Source organism: Stenella coeruleoalba (genome assembly GCF_951394435.1).
Source record: "Stenella coeruleoalba genome assembly, chromosome: 18".
Classification (NCBI taxonomy): Eukaryota; Metazoa; Chordata; class Mammalia; order Artiodactyla; family Delphinidae; genus Stenella; species Stenella coeruleoalba.
Genome location: NC_137164.1, coordinates 5,560,641 through 5,581,225, shown reverse-complemented (window position 1 = coordinate 5,581,225; position 20,585 = coordinate 5,560,641). Strand labels below are relative to the sequence as shown.

Sequence of the window (20,585 nt, the reverse complement as noted above, 5' to 3'; positions counted from 1 at the left end):
TAGAACAGATCCAAGTTAGGCATTTAACAGATATTTGGTAAATTAACAAATAAATCTGCCACCATTTTATCCAAAGACCAAAAGTTCCTCCAAAACACATATGAAACGTTTGGCCTTTTAAGTACCAATCATAAAACAAACATCATCTTGTTAAATGAACTGGTAGCAAAAAAAAAAAAAAAAAAAAAAAAAAGGACCATCTTCTCTCTGTAATTCTTTATTAAAAATACTGCTGTACACGTAGAGACTGAAAACAGGATTAAAGATGAATAACCCATATTGGGATCATGACATTAGAACTTAACATACTGGTGCTTTTCAGGGAAGTTGTTGACATCCAAATTACAGAACCAAGGTCAAAAGCAAAATACAAAGGTACCCTCAAAAATATTTACAATGAAGTAAATACATTAACAGATTTTAAAATAGGTAACAAAAAACTGAAATGACCAACGTTACATGATTTCAAGGGTTGTCCGTTCTGTGCTTGTATCTGTCGTAACAGGAAGGTGTGCAAGTTTATATCCTTAATTTGAGTACTTTCAGATATTAAAATCTTCCTATGAATTAAAAAGACTAACTTTTAGACAACCTGTTAAATGGAATTACACTATGGAAAAGAGGGCTCCCCCAAAAAACACCTAAGCAGAACTAAGAGTTCTATTGAAAACCATTCCCAATAAAAACTAAATGAAAAATAAATATAAAACAAAGCTTAAAAAAAATAACGTATTACCTGACACCAACTGTTTTCTGGCTGACAATATTTACTCATGAAAACATATCAGCTGTCTACCTTTTTATTCAAACCAAGTCCTGAGGTTACTAGGGGCTGAAGCAAGCTAGCATTTATGATGCAAACACTCTTGGGGTTGTGATTTGAACCGGCCTCGCAGAGGGAAGTTTGCTGGTCTACACAGAATGAGAAAATCAAGCCCTATTTTACCCCTGCCCTTCCTTAGCTTTTGCAAAACATTGGTCCACAAATTAAATTTTCAAAAAGTTCCCAGACCCTGAAACTAAAATAGATGATCCCCTTTCATTTTCAAAGAAAACAATATTGGAAAAAATCTCCAGCCCGCTTATAAATTAAGCATTTCATATTTCTTCTAGAATACAAGTAGTTCTTTTTTGTACAAAAGAATTACAATATGATTTGTCAAAAAACATATAAAAAGACAGCTGCTCTTTGTCAAATACATGAGCTCATAATGATAAAAGACTTTTGCATGTTAATGTCTCCAAGTTCCTGTTCCTTTTACATAAAAAAAGAACATTATGGTGGCAAATGTTAATTATCCTTTGAATATTGAGCATTATGTTCTTTTAAAATCCATCCTGATCAAATGCAATAACTGATTTTCTTTTTAACTCAACAACTGATGCTACCAGACGTGGACTCAAACACACTTGTTAAAACATGTAAAGCGTGTCTCTAGTCTTCAAAGATTTTGGGTGAAGAGGTGCTTTTTCTTGATGCAAATCTCAAGGCAGAGAAAATCATTTTAAAGCTTATAAAAAGTGGACAGAGAAATATTAAAAACTTCTCTGAAAACTACAAATATGTATAGTTATTAAAATTGAAGACTGTAACATCAGTTGCAAGTGCTTGGAAGTCTTTCCTGACCTTTTGAGTTTCCGCATTTTCTTCATAGTTGCATGATGAGCACCCAGTGCTAGCAAAACATTCAGTGCTGGGAAAGGAGACAGAGTCTTCATCACTGTTTTTTATGAAAGAAAATTCCTATGTATTTGGCAGTCTTCAGTATCAAAGTACAGGTATTTCATTAACTAGAAATTCCATGAATACCCAAGTTTGGCGACAACTGCACGTCCAAATGTTAAGAAAGTTAAGAGGAGGAAAATTCCAGACTTTTGAGACTGACTTATTCAGGAATATCCCACATAGTTATTATCAAAAGCACTATTACTTTGGGCTAAGCAGTGACTGCAAAGGCACAGCAGATTGTTTTCCCTCCAGATTCAGGCTGTAAAACTTCAGAAAGCTCCTGATGCCAGACCACCGCTGTGTTTAGTTCGTCTTCTGAACAGTGTCTCTGTATCTGTATCCAGTGTAAAGTACCATAATAAAGCTGTGGTTCAAAGAACAGAACTTTATACAAAAAAGCAAACTGGGAAAAACCTAAAGCAATATACTCCTGAACTTCAGGCCTTTAACACAATTTCTTAATTTTTTTCTGTTAAAAAATGGCATAAATGTAAATGTATCTGATTAGCAGGGAAACGCCTTTTTAAAAAAAGGCTCTGGTTGAATTTGGAGCAAAGAGCTCTGTGTGCTCCTTCAGTTCCTGTTTGTCTAACCCTCATTCAGAAAGGACTTAAATCAACTAATAGGGGAATTCACACCCAACAAGTCACTGAAATTTTTGTGTGTTCTTAAAAACAAAACAAAAAACACACAAAAAAAATCTCAAGCTGAACTAACAGTGGGTGGCATACAGAGCTTGCATACAATACTCTTACAAGAATTATGCACTATACGGTACTTCCATGAAATCATTTACCTGGTCCCTTATGTTATTCAGGGCAACCCATCCCCAAAAGAGCAAATTCTGCAACCCTCAGTGACAAAAATGCTGCCCAGCATTGTTTCCCAAAAACCTCCTTGCAAATCGTTTCCCTTAATAAGTATACAATGTGGCAAAAGTTCAAAGATCAGAAAAAAGTCTTTAAAAAATTAAAATTAGTGCATATACAAGTGGAAAAAACAAAAGCTGGAACATCATTCCCCTAACGGTGCTCCTTAATCTAAAATAAACTCTTCACAGGTGTGGCCCACCGGCAGCCACAGCTCAAGGATAAGTGAAACATTCTTCCTTTCAAGTAACAGCGCACCTGACCCAAGTGCAAGCAGCTCTGCTCATCTTCTGCTTGTTTCCCAAACGCGAAATGAGATGATGAGAACAGTTCAGCTGTAGTGCAATTTGCTATTGGTTAATAAGCTCCTCGGCCATATCCCGCCTGTTTTTTTTTTTAAGCAAATACTACAACTGACCATTTGCAGCTGCAATCAGTTCTTGAAAAGTATTTTCAAAGCATCGCTTTAAGTCACTGTAAGTCACCACAAGTACACTCTTCTCATCTCTGGAAATGAGGCTTATTTTTTCTGGCACACCAGCATCTAACTGAAACAGACAGAAACACAACATATGAAGTTCAAGCCTATTTTAGGACAACACTTGCAACAGTGATATATGAAATATTTTTTAAAATGTTGTCACATTCCCCTCTAGAAATTCATAAATATTTTACATCACTAATCACTATGCACACACTTTTCAACTCAGATGCGTTTTTAAAAAACCGTCCTAGGGGCTTCCCTGGTGGCACAGTGGATGAGAGTATTCATTAAATAATCTTCATTTAAGATGTCTGTCCATGGCTTATTTCCACAGGATCCACCTGTCAGCGTTTATTCTAGTTCTACATATTTTTAATTACTGGTGCTTTGATACTATGGATACCGTTTTCTAAAATCTGGTAGAATTATTCTCCACTCGTTGCTCTTACGAAAAATGTTTTCCCCTTAAGGGAAAAGGGCAAATAAATATACAAATTGTACCAGGTTAGCTCAATGATAACATAGTCTTGTTCTGTCTTATTGACAATACTCTCTAAAGAGTTTTAAGGAGATTCAAACACGGCAAAGTAGTGCTTAAAAATAACACCACCGTGTTTTACCTGAAGGGTTAGCACACTGTACGCCAACAGCTCTAAATCATGTGCCACCGTAGGTATTTTCTCCTCCAGTCCTTGTAATTTAGGGACAGTTTAGACCAGGGGTCAGCAAATGTTTTCTATAAAGGGCCAGATAGTAAGTGTTCTAAATTTCAGGGCCATATATCAACACAAGCCTCTGTCTCATACTCTTCCTAGCTGGTTTTGTTTTTACGATCCTTTAAAAATGTAAAAACTATTCTTAGCTTGTGGGCTGTACAAAAACAGGCACAAGATTTGGCTCACAGGCCAGTCCGCCAACCCCGGATTTAGATATAAACCCATACACAAAGGCTAGGCCATGCTTCTGGAGACCCGTTCTCTCTGTAATTCCAAGTAATTCGTAAGGAAAATGCACTCCTCCCTCCCTCCATAAATCGCACCTCTCCTGGCCCTTTCAAAAACACAAAGCTCACCTCTCAAAATTATGATACATCTCTACCTGCTTACTTCATCTAATCACTTCTAATTCTCCATTTATCACAGCTGGGTCTAGTGATATGCCCAGTACTGCGTTTTCACTATTATTAACACTTGATTAACACCCACAGCTGACAGCACATGAACTAAGGACATGCAGGACTCACAATGACTGAGAAGAAAGGAATTCAACTTTTAAAAAATAGTCAAACACAAAATACTGCTTTGTTTGTTATAACAAACTACACTTGGTAAATAAAAGAGAGTGGGGCGGGGGTGTGGGAGGCAGTCCTTCTGTGACATTTTATCACAGCAGAAAGATCCACAATGAAGAATTCTTAAATTATTCATGTAGGCGTTAAAAAAAATCCTCCCTGGGGCTTCCCTGGTGGCGCAGTGGTTGAGAATCTGTCTGCTAATGCAGGAGACACGGGTTCGAGCCCTGGTCTGGGAGGATCCCACATGCCGCGGAGCAACTAGGCCCGTGAGCCACAACTACTGAGCCTGCGCGTCTGGAGCCCGTGCTCCGCAACAAGAGGCCGTGATAGTGAGAGGCCTGCGCACCGCGATGAAGAGTGGCCCCCGCTTGCCGCAACTGGAGAAAGCCCTCGCACAGAAACGAAGACCCAACACAGCAAAAATAAATAAATTAATAAACTCCTACCCCCAACATCTAAAAAAAAAAACCTCCCATTCTACAAATTGTTATTAAGTAGGTACACCTAATAATTATTAATAAAATGTCTTGCACACTACAGCAGACTACATCTTAATTTCTTAAGTCTCTTAGTATCTGTAGGAGATGCAGCTCTATAAACTGTAGATAACAGCACTGTGATCTTAAAGGTCCAGATACAAGTTACCTTGTTAAGACAAGAAATGATATGACTGAGGTCAATCCAAGGAGCGCCCGCTTCTGTCACCTGATGAAAAAGATGATCCCTAAAGAGTTTCAACAGATAACGGTCTCCAGTCTCCGACCAGGTAGGATCCTTCTGAAACCTGGGGGAAGGTAATATTTCACCTCAGTAACTCATGCTGTATACCACAGGGCTATATGTTTATACTTCAGACTCAAAACTAGTTGAATTTTATTGTTTTCTACAATAAATCAGAAAGTAGCGTTTGTGTGTAGTTTTTTTTAATCAAATTTTATGTCCAGATTGCCCATAGATTTTTAAAAACTAATCTCACTGAACATGAAAGTATATGAATACCACTTGCCACTTCTCAAGGCAATCACCCCCCTTACACACTCCTATTTTATAATCACTTCCTTCTTTAGGGCCCTACCATTAGATAAAATGGGGAAGAAAGCAAATGTCTTCAGATATCTTTAGAAATAGGTTGAAAGAGATTATCCTTTTCCTCCTCCACCCTTAGGTCATACGGTAGAGAGAGGTGGTCAGACAGGTGTTCTGCTTTACTGGGAGCATAAAACAGGGAAATGCTTACGAAGCAAAAAGGGGGTAGATTCTGGTTTCCTACCATCATGTGATGATGTGAAAGTGAGCTGCTAAAGAACTGGAAAACTGACCAGATGATCACTGCTAAGTTTTCAGTGACCCATGGAACTTACAGGCTAGTGGGGAAAACAGACATTCAAATAGTAATTGCTTATTTAGAGAATGCTATTAAGAAGAAGGGATATGGTATAGAACAGAAACATGAATTCACCTGGGAAAGCAAGGAAGGCTTTCTAGGGAAGGAGTGGATGCTCTTCCCAAAGGAAGAGTGCCCCTTAGTCAGAGGTATGAGGTTTTGCAAAGGACAGAGCAAGGAGCACTTAAGAAACTTAGGAAAGGTCAGTGTAGCTGGATGGGGTTGGGGGAGAAAAGAGAAGAGAAGAGAGGGAGCAGAACTGGAGGGGTGCAGAGTAAGGACAAGGAGGGGTGAAAAGCCAGGCAAAGACAGCACTAGAGGCGAGGAGGACAGTAAAAGGAAAGAAACACATCTGAAACAAGGATAAAAAGGGAGAGGTCAGACCATGCAGCCTTAGATCACATTTAAAAATTAGATCTGCATTCTGAGAACAAGGAGGGGTAAGCCCACCACAGTCATGTATCTGGGTTCATACAACAAACGGAAGGTGGAAGATTCTTTCCTGCAGAAGCTGACCTACCCAAGGGAAATACTGACATTTGGAAGTCTACCAACAACAAACAAAAACCATACGTAACAACATCATGCTGCTTTATCACACAGTCTACTGTATAATCCCTGCCTCCACAAGGAACTTCCCCCTAGCTTTTAAGGATGTCATTTTTAATATGAATGAACAGCCAAGGATCAGAAATCCTTTGCAGAATAAAACAAAACAAAGCAAACTGTTCTTTTTTCTATGAGATATTGCAGGGAACAGAATAAAAGTTAAATAAATTAAAAAAAAACCCACTCACTAAAAATCTATAATTGACAGTCTCAGAGAAAAGGAATTAAATGCTATAAGACAGAAACATGCAGAAAGCAGAAAGCAGAAAGTTGTTGAAAATTTAAAAAATGATAGCAGAAATTCAAAAATTCAAAGGATTAGGGAAAAACCCTTTAATTTTAGACAAAATTAAGTTGAGATTATTGCCTAGAAAGTAAAACAAAAAGATACAATATAGAAAATAGAAGAGAATATTAGAAAATCAATTGCAAAGGCCTAAGAGCTAAGCAATGGGAGTTCCAGAAAGAGAGAAGAAAAGTTTTCAAAGAAACAATAAGACAACTTCCGAGAACTCAAAGACATAAATTCCCAAGATTAAAATGCCCACCTGTTGATTCACCAGAATGAATCAAAAACCCACACACACCACAGCACATCGTTGTGAATTTCTGCACATCAGTGATTAAAAAAAAAAAAAAAAATCCTAAAAGCATGGGGAGTGGAGAAGGATTTGGAAAGAAAATGGCTTTGAGTCCGTCTGGAAGTTAAAAGACAATGGAGCGACGCTTCAAATTCTGAAAGAAAACTATCATTACTATTACTTAACTACGTACTAGAGGTACTAGCTAACACAATCACTCAAGAGAAATCAAAAGTATAGAAATTAGAAGGGAGGAAATATACTGTCATTATGTGAAGACACGATTATATGCCTGGGAAACCCAAAAGAATTTACTGAAAAACTATCCAAACACTAATGTACCAAGGTTCAAAATTTATAGAAATCAATCGTTTTCACATACAACGATATAATCAATCATATCACATACAAGGATAACTCCTTATCCTTAGATAAGGAGTCTAAGAAGACAGAATGGGGGGAAATTCCCATTTATAATAGCAACAAGAAAAAATACCTAAGAACAAACTTAGTGTGCTACAACTATATGAAGAACAATGTAAACACTGAAGAACACCAAAGCAGACATCAGCAATACGACGACATGTCATTATCTTGGTTAAGATAACTCCACATCTAAAAACACAAATGCTCCTTAAGTTTACTAATAAACTTAATAAATATACCATCAGGTTTAAAAAAAATTTTTTTAACTAAACAAGCTGATTCTAGAATTTATACAGATAATTTAAGTTTTAGGAAAACAACAAAAAACAATAAAATGGAGATAAGAAAGAGCTAACACTACTAGATTTTAAAATGTCAATCATGATGGTGTGAAAGAGGTGCTGCCTTAATAAACCAGTGGAAAAGCTAGACTAGTCCAGAAACAGCTTCTGGACCACTGGGTAGTCGTCTGGGGTGGGGGGAGTTGGAGTCGTACCTTACATCCTATATAAATTCTGAATATATAAAAAACTTTAACAGGAAAAAATTGAAACCTTAAGTGTTCTAGAAGGAACTACAAGATTATCCCTTCACAATCTTAGAGTAGATATGCCTTCTAACTTTCTTACTATGACTCAAAATCCAAAAGTACAAAAGAAGTTTGATCAGTTAGACTACCATAAAAATGCCTACGTGTGAAAAGATTAAGCAGTCAAAAGAAAAATGACAAACTTCAAAGAAAATGATCACAAAGGGTAAATCTCTCTGGCTCCTGTACATCAAGATGACAGACAATCCAACTGAAAACAAAAATGCGCAAAGGATCTGGTGAGACAGAAAAGGAAATATAAATGAATCAAAAAGATAGGCAACATGCTCATTATGAGTAAATACCAAAAACACCTGCACTGAGATTTAATTTCTCATCTATCAGGTTGTCAAAAATCGAAATTTTTTTTTTTTTTTTTTTTTTTTGCGGTACGCGGGCCTCTCACTGTTGTGGCCTCTCCCGTTGCGGAGCACAGGCTCCGGACGCGCAGGCTCAGCGGCCGTGGCTCACGGGCCCAGCCGCTCCGCGGCATGTGGGATCTTCCCGGACCGGGGCACGAACCCGTGTCCCCTGCATCGGCAGGCGGACTCTCAACCACTGCGCCACCAGGGAAGCCCCAAAAATCGAAATTTTGAAAGAAGTGTTGTTGGTGAAAGACTCCCATGCACTGTGCCTGGTAAACCCGTCTAAGGGCCATCATCACAGTCACAAATCACAACGGGTGCTGACCTAACGATCACAGTCGAACTCGCATTTGTGCACACACTAAATTAAGTATGTGTAAGTCAGTCCCTGCAGAATTGCTTATACTAGCAAGAGGCTGAAAACAACTCAAATGCCCATCAATAAGGAACTGGAGAAATAAATTAGTGTACCTACAGGACAGACTATTACATGGCCAAAAATTATGAGGAAGCACAGCACAGTGGTTAACAGCATGGACTCTGGGACCACCATTCTGTCTGGATTCGAATCCTGACTCATATGTGACCTTGAACAAGGTTTTTAACCTCTCTATGCCTCAGCTTCTGGGTTAAAAGGGAATACTAACAGTACCCAGCACCACAGGGCTGTTAGGAGGATTAAGTTAGGTCATATTTGTTAACTATTGACAATAGTGTTGAGCATACACTAAACACATCTAAAGAGAAAGATTTCCAAAATATATTGTTATGAGAAAAGAGCAACAAACAGAACACTGAACATGGTTTACAATTTGTAGATATTTAGAAGTGGGGGGACAGGGGTGATAAGAATATACAGTTGTAACTCGGAAAATATGTGCAAGAGACTAATAAAAGACTGGTGGGAGGAACTGGGGAGACTGGGGGTGTCAGGTATGAAAGAGAGATTTTTTATTTTTCACTGCAAACCCTTTTCTACTTTTTAATAAATTGGTTCATATAATATCTATTCAAAAGATTTAAATAATAAAAAGAATTTTCTGAGGACAATCTGGAATTATATGCCCAATCATACTATCAATAAAGTATAAAAGTAGAATAAAGGTATTTTCAGACTTTCAAAGACTCAAAAAACTCACCTTTCTCAGGAAGCTACTGAAGGCTGTGCTTCATTAAATCAAAAGAATAAACCAAGGAAAAAAGCAAGAAACAGGGCAAGCAACACAAAGGGAGAGACAACGAGAACAGCACAGGGAAGCTCAGGTTCTAAAGTGAGAGTGTGAGCAGGCCTGAAGCCAAGGAGCCCAGAGTAAAGGGCAGAGGCTCCAGGTGCAATTTCTCTAAGGGGAGGAAAAAAGGGGAACTGACAGGTTACCTGTTTTTGACCATATGGAAAGGTATTTTAGAACTCTGGCAGAGAGTCTGGAATGAACTAGTGGTAAATATTTTTTCACTTGTTTAGTTTTCTATATAAGACAATAATTAACATCAGGAAAACAAAAATCTAAAAACAAAATACAAAAGAAAGGAAATACGGTCATGATTTACTATGCAAGGCAGCTACGAACAATATTTACCTTGTTCTAACAATGGCAACACTGAATAAAGATTTATCTCAAAATTCATGGGTTAAGCGGTACAATGTGTGTGTACTTAGTTAAGGGAAGGGGGTGTGAGAGAGAAAGCCTCATCTTCCACAGGACAAAGTCATCAGCTGAGTTACAAACTGAAGAAAAATTTAAACACTGAAGGAAAAATCAAGGAACAGCACTCTAAGCATTATACTTTTTTAAATAAAAGAGATAAATGCCAGAAAGAAGCAGCTAAAAGTCTTTTTTAAATGGTTCAACATATAGTCATGTTCTCTTCATTCAGAAAAACCATCAGGGAAAATGCTAACTGAATCTTTTAACTTTGAAGAAAGCTAAGGGAACTTAAATTTTGTGGTCAAAACATTCTCCCAAGCAATGATATTTCCCTGTCACCTGTCTCTATTAACAGAGGTAACAGTCCTGAAATGCAACTTACGCTACAGCCTCGACAGCTGCACTACTGCTCTACCTGTCTTGGACAGGTAGAACGCACAAACACCAAACTTGCTTCTTTCTTGAACATATGGTTAACTTACAAACAAGGCAGAACTAAACAACAAATAATGTAAGATGGTGATGCTATTCCAATGTCACTGATACGACAGCTATAAATAATGCACTTTAGCAGAAGAACGGCTAGAAACATCTGAAGTATCTAATCTGACCAAGGTAACCTGAACTGAACAGGCTTCAGAAAGGAGACAGGGAAGAGGCAGTACTGACAGGCAGAAAATGCACCCTCGTACGCAAACCACAACAGAGATTTCTAACACAGTGTATTTTCTGTTCGCATGTGTGTGTGTGTGAAATCCCTAAGGACAACCACAACGTACGCTGTGGTTAAAAAACCACACCCTAATGGCTAACAATAGGCTTAAGGTCACTTTACATGAGAATTTTTCTTTTTCCAGATAAAACCAGTAAGAATAAGGTATACTCATTCTTGTTACGTCAAATAGTGCCCTTGATTGAAAACACATTGTAAAATACTGTAAATCCTTACTCCGGCCTCTCATTGATTGTTCCCAATTTTGCTAGAAGCCTAAACAGTCTTCCATTTTGAACCTCCTATAAAACATTTTAAAAAGAGAGAGAATATTAATGTTCCAGCTAACTGAATATAAAAGCAAAAGTTTACAAAACTGGTATCCTGTACCAATATTACCTTTAAACAATAAATCTTAATATCCCCACCTTCTGGTTATACTTTTGAATACAACATGTCCATTTCATTCAATAGTAATACTCAAGAAGATTATGCAGCTGTCCATTTTTTTCTTTTTTAAAAATTTTATTGGATTATAATTGATTTACAATGTTGTGATAGTTTCAGGTGCACAGCAAAGTGATTCAGTTATACATACACATATATTCACTCTTTTTCAGATTCTTTTCTCATACAGGTTATCACAGAATATGGAGCAGAGTTCCCTGGCTATACAGTAGGTCCCTGTTGGTTATCTATCTTATATATATATATATAGTAGTGTGTGTATGGTAATCACAAGCTTGTGATTTATTCCTTGCCCCCTACAGCTGTCTATTTTTAAGAATTATTAAAGTAATTCACATTAAAAAAAAAAAATCAAGATTGTGTCTCATGACTGTAGCAAAGCCGCAAACAAAAGAGAACAAAGCAAATGCCCAGAGGACCTAAGAAATCAAAATACGGAACACTAAGTTTGGACAAAAATATCTGCAAACAATCTTAGCCAGCTGTGTACTATATTCAGCACAGTAATTACTCTGTTTTATATCTATTGATACACACAGATGCAGGTGTGTACACACTCCTTTAACTACACACTTTACCTTTGCAAGGTCTTCCTCTATGACATCATTTCTCATTTGAGCAGCATCCAATTGAGTATAAAATCGAGCACCAATCATGGGCATGATGTCATTTACACTTCGCATCCTGTTTTGGTCAGTCAACAAATATCTAACCAAAATAGAGAAGGATCACTTGAATGCCAACCACGCAATTCACAAAACAACACAACCCCCAAGCACACAGGCACTGCTGCCGCCAGCATGTTAGTGTGCACAACTTCGGAAAAAATTTTTTCATGCAAGTCGAGTTCATTTTTAAAGCTTAGTAGTTATATTTCTTTTCTCTGGAAAACTTTAAGAGCCAATGGAAAAAACTGTAAAAATGTCTCTTTCTCTAAATGTTTTACTATTATGAAAATGAGAAAGGAAAGCTGGGTAGAGTTAGACTTACCATATTTCCATTCTCAAACCCTTCTTTACAATAGTGGGAGATGAAAAGATTGTTACAAATATTTTTGGAGGGGTGAAATGGGGGTGATTGTAGGTGGGGAAATTTTTCCATTGCTCTTCAAAAATAGTTTTTGAAACTAAAACTAGGTCTTCCATTTTGATACGTTAAATAAGCCTCAGCTTTTTAGGAAGCTGTCTCCTGCTCTGTGACCTCATTTACCACCTGTCATGGTATATTTATTTCTGAGAAATCTTCATGCACTAACACACATCAGAAAAGACTGAATCAATTTCTTCTATCATTATAACTAAGGCAGAAAAATATTACACGTTTCAAAAGGCCACCTGTCAGAATACAATGATTATCAATCATCTCTTACTATTTATTCTGATAGGTAAGCCATGTCCTAACCATTCTCATCAAAGCAGCCTCCTAATCTTTCACTCTCTGCTTATAATTCGACCTTATTTTCTCCATAGGACTTATCACTATCTGCAAACATCTTACTTGTTTATATGTTTATTAAGTCTTCCCCATTATAATGGGTGGAAGCTCCAGAAGACGGAAATTTTGTTCATCTTATTCAGAAGTGTCTTCAGCATCTGACATATAGTAGGCATTCTTTTGTTGAATAAAGGAACAGTTATAAACTCATGTGGATAATCTATGTCTTGGCTATTCATCTGTAATTACTGACATATTTGTATCTAACTATGTATAGTATATGTGTACTAACTATGTATAAGCTATGTGACTTTTGGCAAGTTACTTTACATCTTCAAGCCTCAGTTTTGACATCTCTAAAATGGAGCTAATGATGGTACCTAATTTATAGGGTTATTGGGAGAATTAGGTGAATTAATTCATATCAATCAGTTCAAAAGTGCATGATACATAGTTTACTACTCTGTATATTTTAGTTATCGGTTAGTATGGAAGTATGACCTTTTTGTTTATTCATTTTTTATTAAGGAACATTTCGTAACATTTGTAGAAGGAAAGAGAATTATATGATGAATCCTCATGAACCCATTACCCAGTTTCAATAATTATTAACTTATGGCCAATTTATTATATTTATATCCTTTACTCTCACTTTTTTAAAAAAGGAAAATTATAACTTGAGATTATTTAAGACATCCTAGGTATTGTAAGCTACAGCTAGAAATCACTGCTGTGAAAATATATGAAACAAATATTTTTATTTAAAAGAGAAATCAACTTATTTGATTATTAAAAGGAACCAGGTAACCACTGGCTTCCAGTGCTCTGTCACCAGCAGGACACTTATGCCAGCGTAACAAAGCACAGGTGGGCAGCCCCATCCTCCATCCCTCAATTCCATACCACAGGGCTAGTCCAAAAAGAAACTGGATCATCCAGGGTTACACAGAAAGATCAGAAGGAACAGCTGGAAGCTAAAAGAGACTGAAAAGGATCAATAAGCTCTAATTGCTTCTAGAACATCATAGAAAAAAATTTCAAAAGAGACTTCCTAGCATCTGTTCTCTTGAATAACTTATAATAAGGGTTATGGTTGCCCATCCCCTGGAATCCCCGATGTCAGACCCATCTTAGACTGTTGTGACTGCAGTCCACATGGCTTCTCTTAAGCCAAGATCATTTCAGACCTATGCTCAAGGATTCCCTGGAGTATGAAGACACAGGAGGAGAAAGCAGCATAGGGACCTCACACACGTGCCTTCTGGAACAGGTGTCTGGGCCACACAGCACAGGACCGGGCTGCACGTGAGGTTACTTATGACAGCTTTTACAAAGACACTGGTCTCTCTGGAGAGCAGCACTAATAGGACTTTCTGAGATGATGCGTATGTTCTACGTCCACGCTGTCCAGTATATTAGCCAGAAGCTACATGCGGCTTCTGAGCTCTTGAAATGTGGCCGGTGCAACTGAGGAACTGAATTTTAAATTTTATTTAATTTTAATTCATTTAAACTTAAAAGGTCATATGTAGCTCATAGATACCAATGCAGCTTTACAGGGTCTAGCCTTTCGCCAAATGTTTACAACATCAATAACTAATTTAAACACACTGGTTTATGAATTTACACTTGATCTTAGCCAAAAGGCCGAGAAGTGATGGTTTATGTATTTACTCCAAGAAATACATACTTAGCAATAAAAACAAAGAAATTAAAAGTTGTTTAATTATGTTTTGCCTGATTTTAAATAGTGGAAACTAAAATAAAATCACTGTTAAAAGGCCCTCATGAAAAATCTGTCTTATCTCATATGATTATTATATTAAAACTTACAAAATCAGATTCTTCAGATCAGAGGAGTAGTTGATTGTCACCAGTTCCATGGCTTTCTGTAAATTCTCTCGCTGAATTCCTGCCAAAGAGTTGCAAGCCAAAGCCAACACAACTTTTCCTAATGATATCAGATCTGCTTGCTGACATGAAAGAATAAATATAACTTTTAATTTTTCTTTTATAGGTACAAATTTAATACACTGACACTACTGCCTGCATGGAAAAAGCATCTTTACAAAGAAGCTGAAGAACTCAGCACAAGGTTCCCAGGTATTGGAGCTTATCAGTCACCTGGGAGCTTATTAACAAGACCATTTCTGAGCTGCTCCACCCCAGATTCTCATTCAGGAGGTATGGGAACAGGCCCAACATTTTTAAAGCACCCAGGTAATTCTAATGAAGGTAGTTCTGGGGGATACTTTAAGAAACATTACCTGAAGCAATTCACATGCCAACTGCAGAACTGCTGCTTTAAATTTTTTTTCTAAATTTTTATATTTAAATAGAGCTGATATCCTTACTATTACAAGAAATCTGAGGTTGGTTACCATATAGTTAGTTGCTTTACAGTGATCACTCACGATAGGCACTTTTCTCATTTTCCATGATGCACAAAATATAGTGAGAGTTCATTTGAAGAAAAGTAATTCCCTTATTCCAAACACAGCAGCAGCATTACCTGATTTCAGAGTAGGTTCCCTAGACACTGACAATGTTGCAAACCCCCATGACATTCCATCTGCCGTTGTTTCCAAACAGACCGTTTTGTACTACAAAAGATCTTTGAGCTCTGTAATCACCTGATTTCCTACCCTTTTTTTTTTTTTTTTTTAAAGATTTCCCACTCTGAGGCTTTCCTTCAAAAGGAATTTTTAAAAGACAGCTGGCTGAATTGAGGTAAGCTCTCTACCACCTATTAAAACTCCAGGAAACAGAACGGTCACCCCAGGTGGCCCTGCTTGGCAGGTGAACTATTAATGATCACATGCCTAGGAGACAATGGAGTAGTTCAGAGTTCAATGAAATCATCTGAAGTCATTTTTACAGAAAACTTACATAAATCTTCACAATCTGAGACCTCATCTGAATTATTGGATACATGTTTATTTATGGAATATTGGTTTAGTATAGGAGTTTTCAAACCTAGTTTTACATTAAAATTCACCTGAGAAGCTCAAAAAACAAACAAAAAGTCACCCAGTGGCTATCCCTTCATCCTCTTCTGGTGTTATTAGTCTGGGGCAAGATATACGTATTGGTATTTTTCAAACCTTCATAAGAGATTCAGATATGCAGCCAGGGTTGAGAATCACTGGTTTCGTGGAAGTTTATAAATGGTGTATTTGCAAAATCAGGTGAGTATTTCAAGGCAATCACTAATGAAACTTTAGGACTATACAGCTATCCTTAACAACATTCTACCCAAATAGCAAAGAATAAAAGGAAAACAAACTCCATTATTAAGATAACATTAAACAGTTCAAATCTAAAACTTTATCCAAATCTAGCACATATGAATCTGACGCTGAGCCTGAGATCCTATAATCAGCGGAACAACTGATTAGACAAACAGCTTTGAATCTATCAGGAAAAGAGATGCCAAGGATTCATGCCAGAGAAACTTTGAAACTTCATTAGTGGCAGAGTTAGGGGCCCAGGCTGGCAGGGGGGAAGGTGACAAGGAGAGGGGCGCGAATACTGTGGCGTTTCTGTTCTCCGGATGGCTCTGCCGTGACTGAATTCAGGAAGGGTTCCTCACGCTCATTCTCAAGATCAAGGAAAACATTCACAGTTATATTAATGAAATCCTAAAAATGCTGATCGAGAGAAATCAGTACACGTAAAAGCTAACTGTAAATTTCTACAAGTGTTTCAGTCCAATGTCATCAGCAAAGTTAAGCTTGTTATTGTTTAAGTATTTCAGCAGCATGTAGCAACACACAGCTTCCCAACCCTCAAACAGTAAAATCTTCAGTTTAGCTCCACCCTGAATTGATGCTGTAACTAAACCTCCCACCTAGAACATTCCGTTATTCCCTGTTATGAGATAGGAAAACCAAAGTGCAAGACAGCTGGAGGACTGTTATGGGTATAAAAAATAAGGCCATCTGATTCTGAGTGTAAACGCCACCTTTCTGAAGCTGACTCAAGGTGGGAATACCCACTTTTAGAAATAGAGTATACATGTCTCATAATCCAGACTAAATCAGAACTGATCTTTTTAAATAAAAGAGGTTAATGAAGTCCTGCTTAATTAAGAGAGTTTAACATCGTAAAAACTCAGTAACTCTTCTTTCCTTATTTCCCAGCTAAATAATTTTCCATTTGTTATTTTGCTTCTTACCTCCATCTGGCTTTGCCCCCCATTTGTTGAATTCTGGAGGTTTTCCCCCCAACTCATTTTCAGTTTCTTCCTGATTCTTGACTTCTTGATTTTTCTCTGATTCTATCTATGGCTCTATTTATGTCCATTTTACTGAAAGTCAGTCTCTATTCACGTGTCTGAAACAGACTATGAAAAATAGACTACAAGAAACAATGCACTCCTTTCTCATGTACCCTCTTCTCTGTGAAATCACAATCCCCCGTTTGGGACTACCGTTAATTCTCTCCTTTACCTTACTATATAAGCTACATGGAAAATCTACACATATATACCCACTCCAAAAAAAAAAAAAAAGGAAAGAAAAGAAAACCTGATACAACTTTTACCGCTGAAAAATAAAGGGAGGGTGACAACTGGTTGAAAGTAGCCCAAGTTTATGAATGAAGGCAGTTCCTAACTTACCAAGTTGCCCCAAATCCTTACTTTAAAGTTATTTGTTTTGAAACTCTGGGATTATTTTTTCTTATGAAGAGTTGTTTTTCAAGGTAACTAACTACACAACCCATAATATAACTCCAATAACGGACATTTGCAAATAAAAAATGGAAAACAACACTGATGTGATACTCACAGAAAAACAAAATCAAACTAGTCTTATCTTATACAAGTAATTAAAAAGAAAAAGGAACTATTCAGAATAGAAAAGACTGAAGAGATACCGTGAGACTGCATGTAAAAAACAAAACTGGAAACATGGCGTTTCCAAATACTTGCAATAGAGGTTGATGGCACTGGTTCTAAATAATGTCTGATTTCTCTTTAAAAGTTCAACATTATTTTCCTGGATATATAAAGATCACTAGTATTTTAACAGTCAATAACCAGTCACTTTCAGGAGCACAAAGATTATGAAGAAAAATTTTCAGAGCCAATTAGTTAGGCACTAAGTATAAGACAGAAGATAAGCAGGAAAACAGCTAAGAAACAACCAACCTGGATAAGAAAGAGGGAGCAAATTCCCTTCTGCAGAAGAAAGCTGCTAGGGCTGGGGGCTGGGGGCTGGGGGCTGGGAGGGTGGGTAGCCAGTTTCTTCCATGGAGATCCCACTAGATGGCGCTACCAACCAGAACAGCTTGGCTGCTGCTGGGGGTAGGTGGGCACCAGCAGAGGGGAAGAAGCTGGGTAAAGGCTGCACACAACTGAATGTGATGAGTGGCTCTAAGTCTGGGGACTGCACTGTCCACGGTCCAGTAGCAAAGGAAGAGGTTTATGCATGAATCAACTGTAATACTAAAAACTACCTGGACTCTACTTCTCCTTCTGGCCTTTCCTTTTGTTCTGAAATTCTGTCTCATAAAGTGAACTTAAATCTTTCAAAGATTTCAAGAAAAGAGAATGAAATGAGAAGGACAGTGGGAAGGGAAGGTATTCTCCTCCTTGCTTCTCCATGTAAACAAGAGATTCTGCCTTACATCAAACCTCTGTAAGTTAATACATGTTCAGAAACAACAAAGATTTCTTACATGAAAGAAACTAACATTGTCTTAAAATGACAACTGCATACCCTCCAAAAAATATGAATACAAACTGAATGATACGAAGTATTTACTTTAAATAGCTACATTACTTGCACAGGGTAATCAAAGCAAAAGCAACTACACTTAATGCTCCTTGCAGAGGTAGGTTCTTACTCTGCTACACATTGTGTTAATCAAGAAATAAAAACTAAATAGCTAAGAACAAAATGGGACCTAAGTCCACAATATTATGATGAAGTCAGACTATAACCAAATTCTAATAATGTACAAGAAGTGAGTGATAGGCTTTGGTTAAGCAAAAGAAAAAAAATCATTTAGAAAACAGCAATACAAAAATTTTCCTTTGAAAATAAAAATTTTGGATTGATAGTGGGACAACTATTCTAAAAGTAAAAATAACAGGTGTGATTTTTAACACACTAAAAAGTGAAAAAAAAGTAAAATGTCATTTAATATATTTCATTCAGCTGACTAATTAATGTTTTAATCTATGCTGAGGACAAATTTCCTTGTCAAATAAATGCATTTTCATTCAAACAGCTGGAGTCTCTGACACTGTCATTAATTCTGTATATGCCAACGTATAAGGGCTCTACACTAAACACAGCACAGGGATTAAGAAAATACACGTTCAAAGTTTGCATAGAGACCACCCCCAGCATAAACTGAAATCTAGACTTAAAACCCTGAAAAACTTTAAAATAAACAAAATTTATCTTAAAAAAAAAATCAAGCCTTAAGTTATTAAGTATCCATGTTAATTCTTACTCACCTGGTATTGAGCCATTAATGCCAATGGATTATTATTCTGACTGTTATCAAATGTTAAAACATCAAAAACTCCAACACAATTTACTCGCAACCTTTAAAGACCAGAAAATTTAAAGAAAATAATTAAAATGAGATTTAAAAAAAATTATATACTACTGGAAATTGAACATTTCTTATGATATTAGGAGGGATCTCAGAATCCTATCCGGTCTTACCTCCTGTCCTACCCCCCATAACCTCTATCAATCACCATTTTAGAGATGACATCACGGACATCAAGTGATAGGCCTATGGTTATAAAAGTCAGGAATGGATAAAGCCAGGACTATAACACATCTTTTGACTACCAGGCCAGTGGTCTTTTCACCAAACCGAGCTGCTTCTTTATTAGTTATTCATGAAAAGAGAACTAGTTAGCTTCTTAACATGTACTAGGCACATTCAAAGCATTTTATATGTAGTAATTCATTTGATCCTCCCAATAATCTTATGAGGCAGGTACCTTACAAATATGGAAAATGGAGATAATAATAGTACCTGTCTCACAGACTGTTGAACACATAGATGTTAATTAAGTAACTAACAGAGCCAGGATAATGAACCCAGGTAACCTGGTACTAGACCTTAAGCTCTTTATGCTATGCTACCGAAGACAACTCTCAAAATTTCAGCAACTCAAATAAAACTCTAGTGAAGTCAAGGTCTGTGTTACTTAACCCTTTATCACTGGTTCTCAAAGCATGAAACCCAATCAGCAGCAACAGCATCAGTCACCCAGGCACTTGTTAGAAATGCAAATTCTAAGGCCCCGCCCCAGACTTCCTGAATGAGAACACTGGGGGTGGAGCCCAACAGCCTATGCTAAGCCCTCCAGAATATTGGGACTCATGACAAAATGTGAGAACCACAGTTGTACACAGAAAAGTTGTACTGACACTGTTTGCTATCCCCCCAACCTTAACCATACATACCTCCCAAACCCTCACACGATCTTGGTTAATAACCAGGCATCTTATTAAGAATTCAACATTTTAAGAAAACTTACAAATGAACTCAAAGTCACGGCAGTTCTTCTGGATGGAATATATGAAAAGGTAGAATTAAAACAAATCATCATGCTATGCTTACTAAGCTGTCATAGGTTAGATGCTCAATAAAGAAGCCAAAACTCAAAATGCTAGTACCTTGTTTTGCCAGTTATCAGAATCTTTGTTGGGTCCATAACTCGACATGCCAAACCTGCTGTATGAATGGTACGCAATGCAGAGCTCAGTTGGACAATATATGCCCAAATAAGAGATTCTGGCAATAATCCAGCATGCTGTCTGGGCAATGGTCCATCGTGTTGACCTATAAAAGCAAATAAAAAATGGCATCTTCATTTAAATAATTAACTAAAAGACTAAAACATGCAAAGCAAGAAGAATTTAAGAAACAAACCCAAATTTTCTTATTTATGATATTATACCTTTATATTGTTAGCAGCAGCAGAGCTCTCTCACTGAGCTTCTCTTTTCTGTGACCATT

At 37.2% G+C, this 20,585-nt stretch overlaps 1 protein-coding gene across 7 annotated transcripts in view; it reads right to left on the bottom strand.

The window, feature by feature from the left end:
- Nucleotides 1-201: 201 nt before the first annotated feature.
- Nucleotides 202-20,585, bottom strand: part of PAN3 (poly(A) specific ribonuclease subunit PAN3) — a 115,155-nt gene continuing 94,771 nt past the window's right edge. For 5 of the 7 annotated variants that reach the window (XM_079902564.1, XM_079902565.1, XM_079902566.1 and 2 more), the window contains 7 exons: nucleotides 20,243-20,408; nucleotides 19,060-19,150; nucleotides 14,424-14,563; nucleotides 11,735-11,864; nucleotides 10,926-10,990; nucleotides 5,022-5,160; nucleotides 202-3,146 (listed from right to left, as the gene is read on the bottom strand). In XM_079902564.1, the coding sequence (XP_079758690.1) occupies nucleotides 3,006-3,146; nucleotides 5,022-5,160; nucleotides 10,926-10,990; nucleotides 11,735-11,864; nucleotides 14,424-14,563; nucleotides 19,060-19,150; nucleotides 20,243-20,408 (872 nt within the window). In that variant the 3' untranslated portion in view covers nucleotides 202-3,005. Of the gene's footprint in view, nucleotides 3,147-5,021; nucleotides 5,161-10,925; nucleotides 10,991-11,734; nucleotides 11,865-14,423; nucleotides 14,564-19,059; nucleotides 19,151-20,242; nucleotides 20,409-20,585 lie in introns of those variants that run through there. The other 2 variants (XR_013824764.1, XM_079902569.1) reach the window with 2 other exon arrangements.